The sequence below is a fragment of the Erithacus rubecula genome, assembly GCF_903797595.1.
Source record: "Erithacus rubecula genome assembly, chromosome: 3".
Classification (NCBI taxonomy): domain Eukaryota; kingdom Metazoa; phylum Chordata; class Aves; order Passeriformes; family Muscicapidae; genus Erithacus; species Erithacus rubecula.
In genome coordinates, this window is record NC_136689.1 from 146,116,811 (window position 1) to 146,137,469 (window position 20,659).

At 44.3% G+C, this 20,659-nt stretch overlaps 1 protein-coding gene across 4 annotated transcripts in view; it reads left to right on the plus strand.

Moving 5' to 3' along the window:
• ASAP1 (ArfGAP with SH3 domain, ankyrin repeat and PH domain 1) overlaps positions 1 to 7,988 on the plus strand; it is a 144,305-nt gene extending 136,317 nt beyond the window's left edge. For all 4 annotated transcript variants that reach the window (XM_079301136.1, XM_079301134.1, XM_079301135.1 and 1 more), the window contains 2 exons: positions 3,294 to 3,416; positions 5,321 to 7,988. In XM_079301136.1, coding sequence (XP_079157262.1) covers positions 3,294 to 3,416; positions 5,321 to 5,395 — 198 coding nt within the window. In that variant the 3' untranslated portion in view covers positions 5,396 to 7,988. The remainder of the gene's footprint in view (positions 1 to 3,293; positions 3,417 to 5,320) is intronic.
• The last annotated feature ends 12,671 nt before the right edge of the window (positions 7,989 to 20,659 follow it).

Below are 20,659 nucleotides of genomic sequence, written 5' to 3' on the forward strand. Positions count from 1 at the left end.
ACTTAATGGTCAAGGTGTAGGTTCAGATGTATTGATGAAGTGGCAAAATTGACATTGCTGCATGGTGTGTAGTAGTAGATCTGGAATTATGATTTGATTCCAACCCCCAATTTATCTTGCTGTTCATCTTTCTAACCAGTACAATTTCCAACAGAGGATTCTTAATGCATATGTAGATTGAGATAAGTATGAAAATCCAGAGATCTCTTAAGATTTTCATCATGAAGAATACATCAAAAGGGAGATGCCTTTGTTTGTCAGATTGGCTATGCAAAGCACTTATGTAAAAAGGAAATAAGCTTCATTCCAGTGAAATAGTGAAAGCAGAGGGGGAGTTTCTGCCTTGTGCTGGTCTGAGGAAGAGCCCTGTGGAGCCAACATTCTGCTTGACTCCTGGCATGGACTTGCCTGTAAGCTCCTGTCTGCACTGAGAGCAACAGAGTTGTTGCTTGGGCTTCCTGAGTATTCTGGGATTTAAATATTACAGGGATCTGATCAAAAAGGGTTTGTTTACTTATGTATTTTAAATATAAGCAGACGATTCATGCTGGTCATTCTCAGCTACTTGTCACTTTATTAAAGAAGAAAAGAAAGCAAATAATGGATTACCTGTTTAGTTTGGTTACTTTTGACTTTTTTTTTAAACTGTCACCCTACTATATACAGAAAAATTCTGAGGAAAAGTTCTTTGTTTTCTAAACTAGGCCATTTTCATATGTGCAGTAAATTAAATAGTTCAGCTGTTGTGCAGTGATCCAAGCTATTCTAGATCTTCCCAGTGTATATATATACACATAGTATATATATGTGTATATATATATATATATATATGTATCACCAGGTTTTTGCACATCTTTGCATGCACACTTGTATCTCTTTGTGTTCAGTGCAGCCTTTTTTACTGAGTGATAATGTGCAAGAATCCCTCTGAAATGTGTCTTGCCTCCATTTTCACCCTCTGGCTGTATCCTCTCCACAAAGCTGGTGAAATGCTTTCTCCCAGTGAGACCCACGACAGCAGCCACAGCACTCGTGGGCATCTCTCTCTTGGGCTTGACTATTTAGCCACTAAACAGAGAAGCACAGTTTTTTTAATCAGTAGTTTTAGAAAACTAATTGTTCAGAAATATAATTTAAAAATTCCAATGCTGATAATTTATAAGGATTTGAAAGGATATTTTTAGAGAAACAAAATTTGCACTGGGTGCTCCTGAAATCACACTGAGCATTTGACTGTTCTTTTGTGTGTGTGGTGGTTTCTATAAAGGAGACAAAATCCGCATTTTTAAAGGAAAAAAAAAAACATTGAATGTAAGTAAGAGCATGGTTGGATTATTAATGATCACAGCATCTCATTACTGTTCAGTTTTAAGCATAAAATCTCTTGTTAATAAGCACTTGTTGGGTGCAGGTGGTGCTGGGTATTTGTTTTTCAGTCAAGGATTAGGCTTCCTGGAATTGCTTCCATTTCTTTACACACCAATGCCACAAACTGTTCTGGGACATGAACAAAATACGTTCTGGAACATATGTGCTCTCTACATATCCATCCTTTTTATACATTCTCATGGTTAAATACACCTTGAGCTTGAATGCTGCTTTTTGCTGCTCTCTGTGAAATGAATGTTAAAATCTGATGGAACCAGAGTAATTCTCACCATTTTTCATGTGCTCTTACAAGCTGAGTTCCATACAGTTTTCTATCTGGAATGTAAAATTCTTTATTCTTTTTATTGAACAAGACAATTTTTACCTTGCAGAAGTAGTTCCTTCCCTTCATCACTGGAGGATTGATTGGGAGAGAGTGCACTTGTTTTGTAAAGATTTTCCCAAGTTGAAAGCTGGGACTGTCCCCAAGCATCTATTTCTATTGAATTCCAGTCCCAAGTGCTAGATGAGATTTTTTTGTTTAAATTATATTAATATATTTTTAAGAAAAGTGGAAGCATTCTTTGAAGTGACTTCTCACTGCAGCAAATCTTTGCTGTAGAAAAAACCCCTTGATCCCATATGATCCTCAGATATTTCTCTTAATTTGTCTTGAGTATGAGGTTTTTTAGTTTTATATGTTGTGTTAACTGCTTTCTTCTTAAATCCCCTGTAATTGTTATTTTTCTGTACCTTGAGTTTAGTGTGAGTGCTTTTTTCAGTGTGTCTGTCCTGCTGCTGAGTTGCAGGGATTTTTTTTTTTGCCAAAACATGGAGGAATTTCAAGTGGGTAGGTAACAGCAAAGAGAAGACTCCCTAGGAAATTTCCTCTGTGAAGTTAGTTTTGGCTCAAATTCCTCTAAACCTGCTGACTTTTCCCTACATAGTCCTTCTGCTTCTCATCTCCTTCTGCTCTTCTTGGGTTTTTGCATTCTTGTTATCTGATTACTTCTGTTAAAAGAAGTAACTGTAGGTTTTGAAGAGGTGTGGGTATGAAAATACAGGAATATGAAGTAGCAGGAGTGTTTTGCTGTGCTATTGCTTACTTACTCTATTTGGAAATAATTTATCTTCCCTGCCATAAGAAACATATGTTTGGGGGAGGAGTCCATGGCTGAGATCTTTTTCATATGAATTAGCAGTATGCAGCAAAGTATGACCTAGAAAATACTTGGACTCAGAATGGTAGAGCTGTTTGGTAGAGAATATCTAGTGTGAATTGTCATCAGAAAATAGTACTGCCATCTGACATTAAGGTAATTTTAGTAAGAAATTGCTAACATTTGGATGGAAAAATCGCTAAAAAAAATAATTTCCAGTCCTGTAAGCAGATCTAAAATCAAAGAATACTGCATTTTTGTACTAGATCCAAAACCAAAACTGTAAGGAATACTGGGATTTCAATGCAGCATTTTCCTCAGTCCTTACCTCTCTTGGAACATTCAGAGGAGACTGGATTTCATTTTCTGTTCATGGTGGGATTTTTGATGGAGTATGTATTAAAGGAGAAAGAAGGTGTTTGCAGACTAGAACAATGTAAAGACATTATTTAAACTTTCTTCAGAGGAAGCAAAGGTTACTTAAGCCCTCTTAAGGACTACATGTTAAGCACTATACATTTTGTTCTGCTGGGAGTTCTGAATCTTAAGGGAAAAACCCTACACAAATGTAGGTAACATTTTATTTTATTTTTTTAATCTCCTTGTTAAAGCAGACTTTTTGGATTTCTGTATTCCCATTTACAGGGAAAGTAATTGACATTCTTCACCTTCTTGTAATACAAAACACAACAAAAGGCAGAATTCATGTAATATTTTTTTTTCTGTTTCTCATATCCTTCATGTCAAACTTCATTCTATTTTTAGGGGAAAAACAAAGTTAGGCGAGTGAAGACCATTTATGACTGTCAGGCAGATAATGATGATGAACTCACATTTGTTGAAGGAGAAGTAATTATTGTAACTGGTGAAGAGGACCAAGAGTGGTGGGTATGTATCTTTCCCTTTTACAGTTCCACATAATTTCTTTATGACTTTTATAGGAAAGTCTCTTTTTCCAAATATGGAGGGTTTATTTTTATTTTTGTTTGTAAATGGTGTTTTGTTTTTTTTTTCCTTTGATTTTTGTCTGATCTCTTTTTGCCTGAGCTAACAGTCAGCCTTTAAACTCCTACTGGAGAGAACCCTTTTTATCTAGGAGGGAGAGTCTGTTAGAACCAGCCCCACTAGGATTAGCTTTATTGCTGGCTCATACAGCACATATTTGCACATGTCCCTCTCTGTAGTGCATACACCTTTCATTAATGAAGAAGCAGTGATTCTTACTCCATTTAACAAACTTACACTCTCCATGAAAATGAGATGTGTAATTATCTTCAGTTCACCCAAGATGTTAATCTATACCTACAGGGGTTGCTGGAGTCTGTAATTGATGCTATAAGCTGATGGTTTTCTTCTTAAATAAGAGGCAGATAATGTTTTCTTTGCCTTCTTCCCTCTCATGTCCTTGTTTCATGCCATACTCCCCCTGTTATGGACTGCATATTGTTCAAGTGCTAACACCCGGTTTTTCTCAACCCCACATGAAGGCTCCAGCCTTTCTTGACAATCCAGCTCATGGCCCTGAAGCCCTGCTACATCATATTTCCCTGCCAAAGAATTATTACTGGGGATAATGAGACAGATTTCATTTGACTAAAACAAATTCTAGTTGCATTGCTGCCTGTGATATCCTAATCTAAGTGCAGCACAACCTTTGCTGTTTTGTTTCCAGCGACGTTTTCCTCTCACTCATCATTTAAGTGTGGATGATTTTCAACTGAAAAGCTGATATCAAAAGAGCAGTGCCAGTGAAGAGTGTCTGTGTTGCCCATATCACTTAGTCCCTGATTACTGCTGCATTCCCTGCTGGATCTATTTTGTGAAGTGGCATTTTAAGCCCCTTGGGGACATGCCCAGCAAGTTCCATGAAGCACCCTAGTCCGAGTGTTTTTGACTCATATGCTTCAAAACTTTGGCTCTCCAAGAGGAAATGGCCAGCCCTGTATGTTTCCCCTTCCCATTTTGTAAGCTTGTGGCAGAGGAAGGAAGGTACACCATTATTCTGAAAGTAGTGAACAGCACTGTAGCAGGGTGAGGAGAGGGTTATGTGGTCAGTCAGGGCTGCTGCTCCAGTGCTATTCAACAGTTGTTTATAATTACACATTTTAAACATGGGAAGATCATATAAAATATTCCGTTATTTTTATCCCTTTGAATAAGTTTATTAGCTATTTCTTTATAAGTAATCATTATGAAAAAGATGTGTAGGAAGTTGGAGCTGAAGGACTCTTAATCAGACAACACTGTGATTTGTTGTAAACACTAGTATGAACCTAAATCAATAGGTAGCATACTAATTCAATGAGAAAACAGCTGGGCTTTTATCACCTTAAGTGAAACATGCAGATTATCATAAATAACTTCACAAATATACAACAAACAATTCCCTTCAGTGAGTTGTTCAGGATTTATTCACTTAACTAAGATAAGTGGTTTGCAGAGATGCTACTGAAAATCTGTCTATCAGACAAAAGAAACTCAGGCTTCTGTTTTGGTGAGATTCTTGAAATTCAATCATGTATGTAAGTTTCCTAAAAAAAAAAAAAAAATAGTTTTGTTCTCTTTAGATTTAACTGGCTTCATTTGTCTTATTTATAATATGCTTGTGTAGTTTTATTTTGTTCCTTGACACAAATTCAAATGTTAACTAAGCTGTGCTTCAGACTGTCCAAGAGGTTGCAGAGGCTGTGTGAGCCATTCTGTCTGAATGAATGCAGTCTGTGTGTACACATGCATGTCTACCTATATATATCTGTGCCTATGTACATGTACCTTCTTCTCCTGTGTTGCAGATTGGCCACATCGAAGGACAACCAGAGAGGAAGGGCGTCTTTCCAGTGTCCTTTGTGCACATTCTGTCAGACTAGTCAAAACAAATCCTAAACTTGAGCATTGCACATTCTTCATGCAAGACGGGCTTTTTAGCAAAAGCGAACGCTGCTGCCTCCCTGTAATCCTGTGCACAATTGTATATATAGCTGCTGTTACAAATTAAGAATTCATTTAAGTTTCACCTCATGAGGTTGAGTTATATGTATTGTAAATATACTGTGTTATTCTGCCTTTGCCAGTATTATGGTAGCCTTGGAACCTGGCACGCCTTAGCGGGTTTGTTGAAGCCATCCTGGGCATTTAGCACTTCCATCTCTGTCCGTGCTGTCCCACGTGTGGACTGCCAGCTTTCCAACATAGGTGGTCTCTGTCACCCACGTAACTGTACAGAAATGACTGTTCCTAATAACTTGGTATTCTCAATAGACAATTAGCAGAAAGTTAGAATGAGTGAATGGTTTTGGACAATTTAAAGATCAGTCTGCAGTTCATAAGTGTATGCAGTTTACAGCTATGAAACCCACTTTGATATTTATTTAATATAGTGCTCAGTTAAGTGTAATTATGAAGACAAATATTCACTGACTTTACAGATAACAGTAATGTTTTACAGTGTGCATACAGCATTTCATGTTTATATTATGTGGACCTATGCCAAACTGTGATTGCAGTTCCCCTGTGATATTACCTCACTATAAAAAGTTACAAATTTCATTCGAAAACTTACTTTAATGAAAATTAGTCATATTGTTCTTGAGTAGATATGTGTGAAATTTGCTGGTTTCTTTCACTGAATTCTTAGTAACCAAGGATTTCTAGCAAATGTTAACTGTTGACATTGTGCATGCATTTAGACGCTTACTTGAAACCTGCCTTTGTACAAAAGTAGTACTGTAGTCATATAGCTACATTTGAGGAAAAGAACATTTTAACTTAATTGCTATTCAGGTTAATGTGAGCTTGCAACAGTATTTGTTTATAGCTAAATTGGCTCTTTGAAAAATGATTTTGTGGATTTTTTTCCTCTGTCTTCAACCTTGCTAAAAGTTAGTTACCTAAAATAAATTTTTTAAGTGGTGATTTAAGGATAAATTTAAATTATTTTTAATGCTCTAAAAAGTGGGAGCTAAGATGACCTCTTGTGCATTTGATGAGGATGGTAATGATAGATCTCAGATCACAAGGATAAGGCTGGTTTTCATGGAGTTCACCAAACTGCGACAGTAATGGTCGCAACCCAAAGCACGAAGTAACAGACATACGGTCACAAATCTAATTTCTAAGAAAACCTTTGGAAGGCTGAATTTGACCTGGGGTTTCTTGAAAGTTGGTATAAAGTTGCATTGCCAGAAAACACTTCAATGTATTACTGGAAACTTTAATTTCCTGTGTCACTTTCAACATAATTTTTAATCTTTTGAAACAGTTGCGGTTGTGTTTTTCCCATGGTTTGTCTGTAGCGGGTTCCATGACTTTCATATGTAGTTATGTATTACTTGCTTTAAATGTTATTTTGGCTTCAGTACCTAGTGCTGCTATTTCAAAGCAGATTGTCTTGGCTGCATGGAAAGATTTTCATTTCATAAAAGCATATCTCAGACTTTCTGAGGGCTTTCATTTCTAATACAGTTTTACAAGACTGTAGTCAGTGAATATTTAATTCTGTTTGTGGTTAATTTAGAAACAAATATCTGTCTAAATCCCACATGAAAAAAAAAAAAAAGCAAAACATTTTTATCAACTATTAATGGTTTTATCATTTATTTTTAAAAAATGAATTCCAAAAAAAAAAAAAATATATGCAATGAGTGAGCGAGCCTGCTGGCATCTAATTTTCAGTATTACCAGCTCCAGTATTTCAGACTTTATTCTGTTTTTATGGAAAGGAAGTCAGGTTTAGCATTTATTTAGCATTCCATTTTATCCATTACTACAATGTTTTAAGTTGCATTAAAGAACAAAACCTATTCACTTTTGTGGTCAATTGTATTTTTAAGTGATCTTGAAATAAACTGATAAATGCAAATCATATAAAGAAAACCTAGGCATGTAAAATTATGTAGAGTCAAATGTCTATTCTTTTCTACGCTCTTTAAAATAGTATACATATGCATTTTATAAAATTAAATGAGTTCCATAAGGAACAATAGTTCTGTTTATTCTGGCTTATTGTGGGTCATAAGAAATCTGAAAATGTATGATATTGATTGAGTTTAAGTACAGTATTATATTTGAACTCAATGAGCCACTGTCTGCAATTTTGTATATGACATAGTATTTGGAAAGTCTAAATCTTTATGGAAAATTAGCTGATAAAGGGTTGGGGGGAGGGGCAGGGGAAGGTGCCCCCAGAGGGGGAAGTTTGCTCTGCAGATGATGTCTTATTTACTGTTGAACAACAGTTGCTATTTATTTTTTTATTACATAGTACATCAACGTGTACAGAAATCAGATCTGGTCATGCCACTAGTTAAAATCTTGACTTCTCATTGAATGTTAAGGTAAAACATCAGTACACATGTCTATTCACATGTATTTAATGTGACAGTTTTTGAGTACTGTATGTGTTAATTTCTACTTTTTTAATATTTAAAATTGCTTTTAAATAAATGTATTCAGTTGATCCCAGATATCTGAACGAGGCCCTTTTTGTCAACTGGAGTATCTTCTAGGGAGAAAGTCTGGATTCCAAACAGGTAGAACTAAGACACTTGAAATGTTTTCTCTTGAATATAAAGCACTCCTTATATAATGCAATTAAAATGTGTATCTCTTTAACAGCTGTTAAATATGGATGCAATTGCCTTTATCTGGAAAACTTTACCTACTAAAGTTAGCATCAAACCACTTGTTTTGTCCATGAGTTTCGATTGCTTTCTCTCTGGCCTCGCAGGCTCTGTGGGCTCCCAGCCCCCTCTGTGCTGTGGGGTTGAAGGAACCATTGACAAACTCTGTCCATGGGCAGGATCTCCCAGCCCGACAGCAGCTCTCACACCAACTAGAGCACTGCTAATCTTTCCTGGATGGAGTGACTGTGTTGGTTAGAATTTCAGTCCTGACCCAGCTTGCAGAGGTTATTTTTTTCCTCCATCCCTGACTCAGTTCTTAGATGTTTCTCATTTATGACCCATTCCTGTCAAAGCTACTTCAAAATGAACAAGTCATTTGAAATTGCTAGAAAGCAGCAAGAACATCCTTTAGCCAGAGGAAAAGCTGAAGTGTGGAGCTATCAGATCTGGTTTGTATCAAGAACAGTAGCTCACAGCACAATGTGGCTCAGGAGACTGCTGTGGTGAGAGCTTCTTCAGACTGGATTGTGGCACTGGTGTGATTCCCCTCTGTCACAGAACATCCTGCTTGCTTTGTTTGGGGCTTTCAAATCTACATAGGCTCAACATGGGGCAGTTGGAGGGGGAAATACGGATGTGGGGCAGGAGCAGCAGTCTGGTTAAATATTGTGCTCGTTCTCAATTTCTACTGTGTTACAATGCTTCAGATAACAGCATTCAGAGAGACATCAATTCAAACAGCCTCAGTTCTCTGGCCTACTTGTATTATGTGTTCTTCAGTGACATGTATTGATTTCTTTTCCTAAGTCAAAATTGAGGTGGATATCTCATATACTGTTTGGAGCAGCAGAGAACAAGACAAATGCATGCCCAGAGAACTCCCTTGTTGTTCAAAGTTTCAGTCTCCTTATCCTTCTCCTGGCAAACCTAAAGCTCACAGTTAAACAGAAAATTGGCAGTCCATACCAGCGAAAGTGGTGCAAATATTAAATATCAAAGAATGAAACTCAAAATAGCTCCCTACTGCACAACAGAAAATAAACAGTTCAACTGTGTAAATCTGATTTGTTTTCAGATGCTCTAGTTCAGTGTAGTAGTTCATCTGAGTATCAACGGGAAACAACTTTGTTTTCCCGTGCTCCACACTGTTACAGTTTCATGCCCCTCACACCTTGGACTGGAAACCTTCTGTGCCATGAAACCAGAACTAGACAGAGGAGCAAACGTCCATAAGTAAATGAAGTTCAGCTTCAGGTCATATATTCTTTACCGAGAGCTTCTCACCTGAAGAGTTTAAGCTCTCAGGGATGCTTTTATTAGACCCTTTAGCCTTTCTGAAACAGCTGGAGGGGGATGCAAAAATGCATACACGACTGTAAATGTTTTCCTCTGCACCACTACAAGACAACATTTTTGTGATCTGATACAAACTAACTATTCTAAGTTGTCATAATGATACTTTTAGGGCTATACATAAGAAGATTTACAGCTCTGTCATCTGCTGAGACAGTGCTCAGGTTTCTTCTTGAAATAAGCTAAGTGCTGTTTGTCAACTCGGGCTTAAGCTGAGATACACCCCCCCCCCCCCCCCCCCCAGGCTGCAATGGGCACAAAACCTGCGTGTCTTGGCTGGTTCTGGTCAGCTGCTGCTGGGGAACAGTAAAAACGATAGTGTGTCATGGTACAGGCTCTGCCTTGTTCCTCTGTAAATTACAGAACAGATCCTCCCGGCTGCAGCAAGGCGGATGTCTGCTCCACTCCTTTTGTAAGGGTGGGGGCAGGGAGGAAAGTTTGTGACAGCTGTCACATCTGCTAAGCTGTCAGAGCAGAGGAGAAGCTGATCGGTCATTTTCTGCACCACCTAAAGAATGTTTTGAACAAGGTTTAAGTTTTCCTGGAACTTTAAATCCAGTGTTGACTCTTATTAATGCTGTTCCTACCAGTTTGACCTTGGTTGTTGTAGTGTCTGATCAGAAAAATGCCTTTTCCTTGTGCTTTTTTGCTCTTCTGTGAAAGGCTATGTGGGACTAGGTCCATTTCCATGTGGATTTTCCCCCCGCTCCAAGGCTTGAAGATGATTTTGTGCATCAGTTACCACCAGAAATTATGAATCTGATTCCTCTCTCACAGTTCCATTGAATGGATGAATCAACCCTGAGCAGTGAAACACAACTGCTCTAGAATTGCTGTATTAGAGGTTGTTTTTTGTATTTAACTTTGTACATTTTGAAAAGTAGCATTTGGCTTTGTTTTTTGATAATCAATAATTTCTCCAGTCTTTTCCTCCCAGAAGGTTCCAGGAATAACTTAATACCTCTGCCTGCAAACTTACAAGCTTAAGTTGCTCTTAAACCTATTTTAGTAAGGTAATGTTTTTAATCTCTCCCTGCTCTCACATCCCTGCTGCAGTAGGTGTCAACAGTCCCTCTGCACTGGGGTTTTTAGTCTGTAAATAAAATTCAAAAACTTAGGTATTAGAAAGGACTGAAATGTGCTCCTGAACTTCAGACTGAAGGAAAAGCACCTTGAGCTGAATGTGAACAAAAGAGGTCAGCAGCTGTTTGGTGATTAAGCAGGGGTTTATTGTGGTTTTCTGTTGGTGCCTGCAGCTTTCCTTAATGACCTGACACCAGCAGCCACTTGCTGCTTTAGACACCTCAAAGACAAAGCAGACTTTTTTTAAAAAAAAAGAAGTAAAGGTTCTACTGCCTGTAATCACTTGTCTATTTGGCATCTATTCCCATCCATGGCTCCAGATCTACATATCCAAATGCCTTCCCTATATTCACTGTGGGGCTTGAATTCAGAGCTGTAGCCCTACTTTAACATCTGTAGTAGGCAGGAAAGCAGCTGACCAGTAAGTGAGCTGCAGCCAGCCACATGCTCTCGTTTCAGCTGAGACTTTTTTATTGTGTGGAAACCCACCCAGGAGCTGGAAAAAAGGACATTTGTGGAGCAATTTCAGGATCATTGCAGTAGTTCTGACCTCTGTGCATGGGGATGAAGGGCGGATTTGTGATCCAGGATACTCCTCAGTCTCTGTCTTCCCTGCAGGAACTGGGCCAAGCTCTGCTGAAAGAAACAGGAGAACAAATGCTAAACCTGCCTTGATAAGGTGCACAGAGCTGCTTAAAAGTGAAGTTTGGCAGTCTGGACATCTAGAGAGCAGGAACCATCTTCATTTGAAGTGAACTGACACCAAGGGATGCTGGAAGATAGGGAGTTTCAAGAAATAAATCCAAACTCTACATGTGCTACAAGGTAGAGAGATGTGAGAAGAGCAGGGGATGGAGGCCATCACAAACCACAGCTTTGAAAGAGTATAAATGACTCTGTTGTTGATGTGAAGATCAATCATAAGGAGTCAGCAGCTCTCCTGTGAGCATTGCCTCTAGGCTGGCCATTACCTGACCCTGAGAGATCAAGGTAATGCAGACTCCAGTGAAGTGGAAGTTCCTTGTCCAGGAGAAGCAGCAAGATCTTGGCAAGCATCACTTGGGGTGGGAGGGCAGCAGGGCACTGAGACCATCTGGTCAGCATTGTGCAGGTAGCTGCTGTAATTGCTGGGCCCTCAGAAGGAGCAGCAGGGCCTGTTCCTCCACATTTGGCTGTAAGCAAGGAGGTGCTGCTATCTTGCCAGAGCAATCTCTGGCTGCAGCCTCACACAGGACCCAGGTCCCCCCTTAGATATAGTTCTGGCACCCTCCCTTCCTCCTTGGAGGAGATCTGAAACAGTCACCTTGCTTAGGGACAGATCATCCTTTAACTTTGCACTCGTGTTCCCAGGTCTGTCTGGATGAGATGCTGCTGGGTCCAGCAGAAAAGCTCCTTCTGCTGCCCCTTTCCTACTGGGATATAGAGAAATTTGGGAGCAGAAAAACAAAACCCAAAAAAACACACAAGAAATTTAGAGTGGAAAACCCCCCTCTACTTTAAACCCCTTGAGAGAAGGATTTGTTCCTCTCATTTGCCTATGGCAGTGTTCCATCTAAATGTTTTTCATGCAGAATGTAACCCTTGGTAATGTTTATTTAGATAGGAGCTGCCAGGGGTCATCACTTCCCTCTGTCCATAGAGCAGGTGCCTGTCTGCCCATGATCCATAACTAGCTGCTTGCCTAGTGGAATGTAAAGGAAGGCACCAAATAAAGAACTTCTGCATAGAGGTCCCAATACCTGTGGGACTTCTCTGCATCCCAGCCTCACTGCTGCCCACGTCTCCATCTGCTTTGGGCAAGAGATGGAACTTGTAGCCATTGTGGCAAGGCCTGGGCCTTGGGGGTTGCAGAGTGAACTGAAGCCCTCCACCAATGACTGACATTAAAGCTGGGAAGCAAAATGCCATTTAGAGAAATTACCTTAAGATGTGTTATCCACACCTAATCCCTGTCCCTGGTGCAGAACAACAGCATCTGTTGCTGGAGGGAGAGCTTCCTGAGGAGCAGATGGAGAGGTTGTGTCCTGGGGGGACCCTCACTCCTTCTGCAACCAAGATGTCATCAGTTGTAACAGAATGGAGAAGATGAAGAAGAAACAGAACAAGGTGCCTCAGAGATGAATGTAGCTCTAGAGATGGAAGGAGTTCTTGGGGTCTGAAAAAATTAGGCCTTGATGAGTTTTTTCTTTGATCCTCCAAAGCTAGTCTTAATGACAATGTCTCACTGAAGTGGCTTGGCTGCCAGGCTGGATAACGAGCCCTTGACCATAGCAGGGGCTTAGCTCTGCATTTGGAGTTGCCAACAGCCCTGTCCCAGGATGGCATTCCTTCCCTGGGCACAATCCTGCAGCCCAGGGCAGCTCCAGCAGAGCCTGGGGGAGATGGCTGGGTTTGTTACACACGTTTGAAGCCTGAAAGGTGCTCCGAAATGTGGCTGCTCCCTTCCCACGGCTGCAGAGCTTCACCCGTGCCCTGCTGTGCTGTGTGTGCTTCGTGCGTGCTCGCCCAGAGCAGCCCCTGAGGGCAGGGTCAAACCTGGCTCCTCACCAAGGGTCTCTCCGGGCCCCCGGGATGCTGTGGGGCTGATGTGGAGGCTCTGACCTGCGCCCCATCCTTCACCCCGGCCCGGCGGGGTGAGCACCCCAGAGTGCGGCCGGCCCGTGAGGGGCCCGGGGAGCGGGGCAGGAGGGGAGGGAGCCCGTGAGGGGCCCGGGGAGCGGGGCAGGAGGGGAAGGAGCCCGTGAGGGGCCCGGGGAGCGGGGCAGGAGGGGAGGGAGCCCGTGAGGGGCCCGGGGAGCGGGGCAGGAGGGGAAGGAGCCCGTGAGGGGCCCGGGGAGCGGGGCAGGAGGGGAGGGAGCCCGTGAGGGGCCCGGGGAGCGGGGCAGGAGGGGAGGGAGCCCGTGAGGAGCCCGGGGAGCGGGGCCGGAGGGGAAGGAGCCCGTGAGGGGCCCGGGGAGCGGGGCAGGAGGGGAAGGAGCCCGTGAGGGGCCCGGGGAGCGGGGCAGGAGGGGAAGGAGCCCGTGAGGGGCCCGGGGAGCGGGGCCGGGCGCGGCGAAGGTGCCGGGGCCGCCTCTCCCTCCCCCCGCGTCGCTTCCTTTTATATCGATGCGGCACCGCCGCCCGCAGCCACAACCTGCGGCCGTGACGCCGCCGGCAGCCGGAGGGACGAGGCTGCGCCCGTGCCCAGGTAAGGGCTGCCCGCGACCCCCGGGCGGGCGGAGCGGGACGCGGAGGCGGCGAGGGGCGGCTCAGCGAGAGGGAGATGGGAATCGCCTGAGGAGTCGGGAGGAGCCTGAGCGGAGCCGTGGGGTGGGCGCCCGTGGGGAGCCGCGGGGCGGAGAGGAGCCGGGAAGGAGCCGGGGCAGCCCCCGCCCCGCTGTCCCCCATTCCCGCAGAGGATGCTCAGCGCTGCCCGGACTGCCCCGCGCCTTCCCGACCGCCTCCCGGCGGGTCTGTGGGGCCGCTCGGGGCGCAAGGGCGGCCGAGGCAGCTGTGACCGAGCTCCGCTTCCCCAGGGCACCGCGGGGCCGCCCGGGTCGGGAGAGCCGAGGAGGATCTGCTCTGTCTGCGAGGGGGGACAGGCCGGACGGGACGGTCCCGTGTGCCCTGGGTGCAGGCAGCGAGCGGGGTGACAGCTCTCACACCAGCCCGCACCACCTCCGGGCACTGCCGGCTGCAGCAGCAGCACGCTGGGCTGGCCGGCCGGAGGAGGAAGCCGTGGTTTGGTGCTGTGCGCCATGGGTGCCGTTTGAGGCCGTCCTGGGCTGGGAGCAGCACTGACCGTGTTAGATGGAGGCGTTTTGTACAGGTGCTGGGTGCCAGGCCGAAGAATTATTAGTTGTCCTCGTTTATGTAAATCTTGTATATAAAAGTTCAGCCCAGCAGGCAGAAATGCGCTGGACTGGCTGGTGAGAGGGTGAGCACTTCTGCTTTGGGGGATCTGGTACTTCCTCATCTGGGCAGGAACGGTGGTGTGATTGTGATCATGACTCTCTGTGAAAACTACCCCTCTCTTGAGCAAGCTGTGGCATTTCAAAAGGGTGAGTGCAGAAACAGAATAGCACAGAGCAGCCCCTAAACAGTGAAGATTACCTGGCTGTATGGTTTGGAGCAGAGTTACCCTTTTGCCATTTAAAAATGAACTCTAATCCCTAATAATCATTTTCTTATATAAGTAAAACATGTATGCATTATTTAATTTAAGACCCAAAAAGCCATGAGGATGATGCTTATTCAGTTTTTTGTTAGCTATGTGATTAAAACAGTAGAAAGGTCCTTTTATTTCATTCTAACAAAGAAAACCCTGCATCTGCACCCCAAACTGAGAAGTGCTTTGAAGAGATGTGGGATTTTGGTGGAAGTTTAATGTCCTCTTTCTTTCAGAGCTTGACTGAAAACAAGGTTGGCAATGGCTGCTGCCTGTTTAACATTGAGGAGGGCAGAATTGATGCTGTGGGGAGTTATGGATGTTCATGGTGCCTACATGTGCTCTGAGGGGCACACAGACACCCTGGGTCATCTCAGTGCTTGGTGCTGCTCAGAGTCATCTTGCCCTAGAGAGAGGCAGCATTTGGCTCCTCCTGGGTTCCCTGCTGAGCAGTAGGTGCCTGTGCAGGCAGCAGGATGCTCTCCAGCTGCTGTTGCAGACAGCAGTCCCCACCTGCTGCTCGCTCTTGCTCTCTGGGAGCACTGCTCTGGCCAGAGGCCTCATTAGTGCATTCTCTGACAGTTGTCACCGCTTGCTCTCCCACCATTGGTGATGTGGTTTCCTCCATGGCTCAGCAGGAGCCCCTGGCATGAAGGAGCTTCTGAGCAGGTCTGAGCCAGTGCTCTGCAGGGAAACTAGGAAGTGCTCAGCATCCAGTAGAACAGTTGTACCAACAGGACTTTTAAAGACAATCCAAATAAAGTCCAGAGCATTCTTTTCTCTGACTGAGATCGATAGTTCAGACTGCTCAGCAAAGAGTGTGTGCGATGGATTTTCAATAATCGGCACAGCACAGCTCAGGCTTGGGGAAAAAATTATTAAGCCTCATTCTGTGCTGCTAAATGTGAGTGTGCCCAGCAAGAGCACTGGGAGAGGTTGATGCACTGAGGGGAGTTAAAAAACATTAATGCCACCTCTGAGCGTGGAAGGGCACAGCCACTCTCAACTATTTATTTCTTTGTACTCAAAGGTATTAGAGGGTACATAGTGACTCACAAAAATAAAGACTGGTATTTGAGATACTTCCTGTGCTTGTTGGAGGAGAACAAGGCCCAGAGTATTTTGAAAGTAAAAGCATATTTCCTGTGAAAAACTGCTGAAGTGACGTGTGATATTGTTTCAGAGCTGGAGGCACAGGCAATGATTCAGGCCAGCAGCATTGGCAGCTGGGCTGGTGTGAGGCCTGAGAGGGTGCTGAGCACCAGCCTGCCCAAACCTGCAGATAGGGCACAGGCACAGCATCATGTGCTCCTCCTGGTGCCCTGGGAACAGGAAGACAGGCAGTGTCCTCTGGCTGCAGACAGCTTCAGGGGCTTCATTAGGGACTAGAGGTTGGTCTGCCAGCAGGTGTTAGCAGACCTGCTCAGATTAAGTACCTGCTCCAGAGGCTCCACAGAGAGCCAGTGTAGGTCTCCAGGCTACCCAAGAACAAAGGTGATTCCACTGGGGAATCAGGACTGTTTCTGTAAGCTGAAGGTCATTCCTGCATTGCTCTCTCCACCCTGACTTAGACAGACTTGTCCCTGAGGTTAGTTCAGTCCAAGACCTGTCCTCCTGATCATCTGGTTTAGATTTTCCTTTAGTGCTTACCATGGCTGTTAGCCTGTTTATCAGCTGAATCACTGTCCCCATGCAGACCTGCACGGTTCCACTGGGGGCTGAATCCATCTCACTGGCTCCCAGGAGCCTTCTTTCCCCTGCAGCAGCTCAGCTCCGAGGGAGGAGGTGGCTGGGAGCAGAACACAGCCCTGGCAGTCTGCTGGAACACAGTTGCTGGAGCTGGTTTTCAAATCTGCAGCAGGGCTGTATCTTGCAGTGGGTAGGAAGCACTTTTGCACAGTGTCTGCAGTTACTCAGCTGTTGGAAACCTTTGTTCTGTGCTGCTCTGTGTGGAGCTTGATATAGCTTGGATTTTTTTTATTTTTTATGCTTGAGTTCTATTATTGTCCTTGCTGGCTGTATTTTAAAACAAATAATGCACACATGAATTTATTCCCTTGAGGTCTTTCTGCCCAAGAGATGCTCAAACTGAGTGTATGTGTGACCTTGTGGTAATATGTGGGATAAGTCTAATAGGTAGTTTTGGTTTCCATTCCCAGCAGTTTTTCAGGCAATGCGAGCTGCTTTTCTATCATAAAACTATTTTTTTTCTAAAATTTCTTTCTAGACTTGGGTTTGCTATCTGTTTTGCAACAGTGCTGTAAGATCTACCCCTGGGTATCTAGTGGACAAACTCATTTCTCAAAGTCTTGCTGGATAGAAAGGGAAAAATACTTCTGACTACAACAGGAAACTAGGAATTTCATCTGAGTCTTGCTAACATAGTCTTTGTCTCAACTTAGAATAGGTCCCCCCCAATCCCAAGCATCTGCCTTGTTCCCAGTCTTGAGGTCAAACCTCCTGGCCACAACTCTCTCTATTTAAGAAAAAGATGTAGACACAAGTTGTAATCTGTGCTATGAAAATCTAATCTGTGACCTAATTTGTTGTGATACCATGAAGAACCTGTCAGCAGCAATCACTGTAACCCGTGGCACGGATGCACTGCTGCTTTCCAAGAGTGCTCACTGGAGCCCCAGAGGGAGCAGTGTCAGGCTGAGTGAGTACATTTGGGCTCCCCCACTGGCAAATTTGGGAATAATATACAGACAACTCTCAGGTCACTTTTGTTATTCTTTTTAAATGGAAGTGGTATGGGCAGTCTTACTATGTGTGGAAGGAAACCTTTTCTGAGGATCCCTGTGGAACAGGCTGGTTTGAAACGTGTGGGAAGGCAACCAAAACTGGACAGTTTTCTGTGCATGCCATAATAGATGTTTACCTGTCTGTTCTTCATTCCCCACGACCATGACAGCAGCTTGGATGAAACCAACTCACTGGGTGAGTGGTTAGAGGAGGGACTTGTCTGAATAACTTCTCACCAGTGGGAGCTGTGGTTGTGTGGGCTGATTCTCAGAGGGCAAAACTGGCTGGTTTCTAGTACAGCCCCTTTGGGCCAAGTTTGTTGTCCTTTAAGGAGAAAAAACAAGGGGTTCTTTTGGTGTGTTGCTGAAAACATAGCACTGTCAATCTTGTTCTGCAAGGCTAGAGAAGGAAGGAGAGGTTTACAGTCAGGAATGCACATGTAATAGGCTGAAAAACTAGGAATTGCACTCCTAGGTCCCTGCACTGCTACATCTATCAGGGAAAAAACTTAACTATGGAACTACTGCTCTATCAGAAACAACATAACAGGACTTCCATTTTGATTGTTCTAGAAATAACTGTTTGGGTTTTTTGGTTTGTTTTTTTTTTTTCCCTTGTTTTTTTTAATATTACCTTTAAAATTCTTTCCTTGAAAGTACTAAATTAAAATTTCCAAGGCCATGCAGTCTGTCAACAACTGCTAAAATCCATGTCTGGTTAGTAAGCCCATCAATCCATTTGTTTCTGAGATGCAGTAACCTAGATCCAGTAAGATGCATGTGCGTGGTCTGCTGCCTCCCTTTCTCACCTTCACTGGAGCTACCTGTGCTGCTGTTAAGGCTTTAGATCTTAAGATGTCTTATTTATTTTGAGCCTCCTCTTTATTTTCAATACTTTGTTCCCTAGCATACATTAGGTGTATGCTAGCATAGAATACTTGCATTCTGGTAGTAATTTGTGTGTTCTTTTTTTGTATGTTGGTGTACTTTTACCTACCCTGAACACTCAGAGCTCAAGTTTCAATGTGTTATTTGTTGATTTTTGTTCACTCCAGGCTTTTCCCTCCACCCACTCACTTCCTCTCACAAATGTTTCCTCATTTCACCACTTTTTCACACCCATTTCTAGCACAGGGTTGCCTCCCACTGCGGGCAGGCTCAGCACTTCATCTACCTCAGCACTTCATCTACTGTTCACCTCTACGGGAGATGGGTGACAGATCCAGGTGTGAGGGGAGGAGCAGAGGGAGGAGGAGGTGCTTGCCCATGTCAGGGCATGGTGGCAGGGAGAGGAGATCTAGGTGCTGGTGTATTTTTGGGCAGCAGGACCAAAGGTGTAAGCACAGTGGGTGTATGGGTGGAGGGAGTGAAGGTAGAGAGTGCAAGGTTGTATGTGTGTGCTCATGATGGGGCACAGCAAAAACTTTGTGTGTGCACAGCTGGGAGAGAGCTGGGCATGCTGGGCTGGGACCCCTGAGGTTTGAGGAAGCTGCATCTCCAGACCACAATGCAGCCAGCCCAGAGACCCTCAGCAAAGCACAGGCAGCTGAGGTGCTTATGATAGCTCCAATTTTTAATGTGCAATTTTGTTCCGTTTGCCTTTTATTTTTAACAAAAGGTTTCTCACCTCCCCTTGGACAGCACCAGTTTCTTAACCACATGGAGTGCATCTGGCAGCTTACAACCTGTTAAAAGAGGAAAAAATACCATGATGAAAATAGCATGTCTGTAGTTTTAAATTAGGTAAGGGCTAAAATTAGTAGGAGCAGGCCTGTCTGTGGCTGTGCAAACCAGCAGGGAATTAACATTCATCTGGTGCTGAGCAAGGCAAGCAGAGGTTTGCAGCTCACACTTCCTTCGCCTTGTCCCACTCCTGTCCTTGCAGCTTCGCTTCCCCGCAGGGCTCAGTCACCAGCTAGCAGAAAGCTGTGCAGATACCACTAACCTCATGCCAATACTGAGTGCTACTTTCAGCATTGTGAAGTGTTAGCAACAGCCAGAACATTTTTACCACACTCCTTTCATTTCTTTGCTCAAGTGCTGTGAGTGCAGCTTTGGATGCATCGTGCCAAGGTCACTTGTCAGAGCCCTGGCTGTGGCCTGAGCCCCACGCTGGGGCTGGATCCACCCACCATTTCCTCGGTGACATGGGAGCCCCCAAGACACTGTTTCCTCTTCCCAGCTGTGGTTTACTTTCCTCTTCTGTAATTGTGTTTCTGTTAACAGGGCTGCAGTAAAAACCAGTTGCTGAATTATTCACCTCACTAGAATAACTCTCGGGTGGTTTGGTTCTTTGCAGACTATTTTTCATCTCAATCTTGGCGTCGTTTTCATTCACAGCATGACCCGTGCAAACAGGTTTATTTGTGCAAGTTAAAGTGTGCAGTAGACTGGTGGGGTGATGTGTTTAAAGGAGGGAGAACAGCAAGAGCCTTCACCTCTCTCCCCCCTTCCCTGGGAACTGCCGTGCTAGGCCCTATGCCCACTGCCAAAGTCAAACTCCTGGGAATGAATGTTCTTCCACCCCTAGCATATCCAGAGGAATCAGAGGTCACTTGGAAATCAAAATTAAACAATGCCTTAGTGCAGCCTTGAAAAGTTTACTCAAAGGGCTGGCATTGCTCCCGTGCAGTTGAACTGGTGACCTCCCTCCCATAACAGACCCAGAGAGGGCTCAGTTTGGCTGACAGTGACCAGAGGTGGCTGCAGAGCTTCACCCTAGGTGGCAGGGCTGGATTCACTCTCCTTGCACCATTCTCCCAACCAGAGCATACAGGGTGCAAATCCAGGGAGGGCTATGCTGCGTCAGGCACGTTGCTGCTCAGAGACCTCTGGGAGGAGTTGTACTGGAGGCTTGTGAGGTGCCCAGGCTGCTTCAGGCAAGGGACAGGGACCACCCCCAAATGGGAAAAGCCACAGAACACCTGGACTTGGCTTGTTTCCCTGGGCTGTGCTTCCTCAGAACTATCCCATGGAGGGACAGCTGGAGGCTGTCTCTGCAGGACCCACCCAGCAGCATGCTCCTGGCACTGGACAGCTGCTGGCATCAGGGCAGTTACATGATGGATGATTTATGTTCCATCAGTTCAGTGTCCTGCCAGAGACACAGGGACAGAGTGTGATGGGGAGTATCTTTGTGGTCTGCAAGCTCTAGAGATTATTTGGGCTTCCATGGTGGTTAGT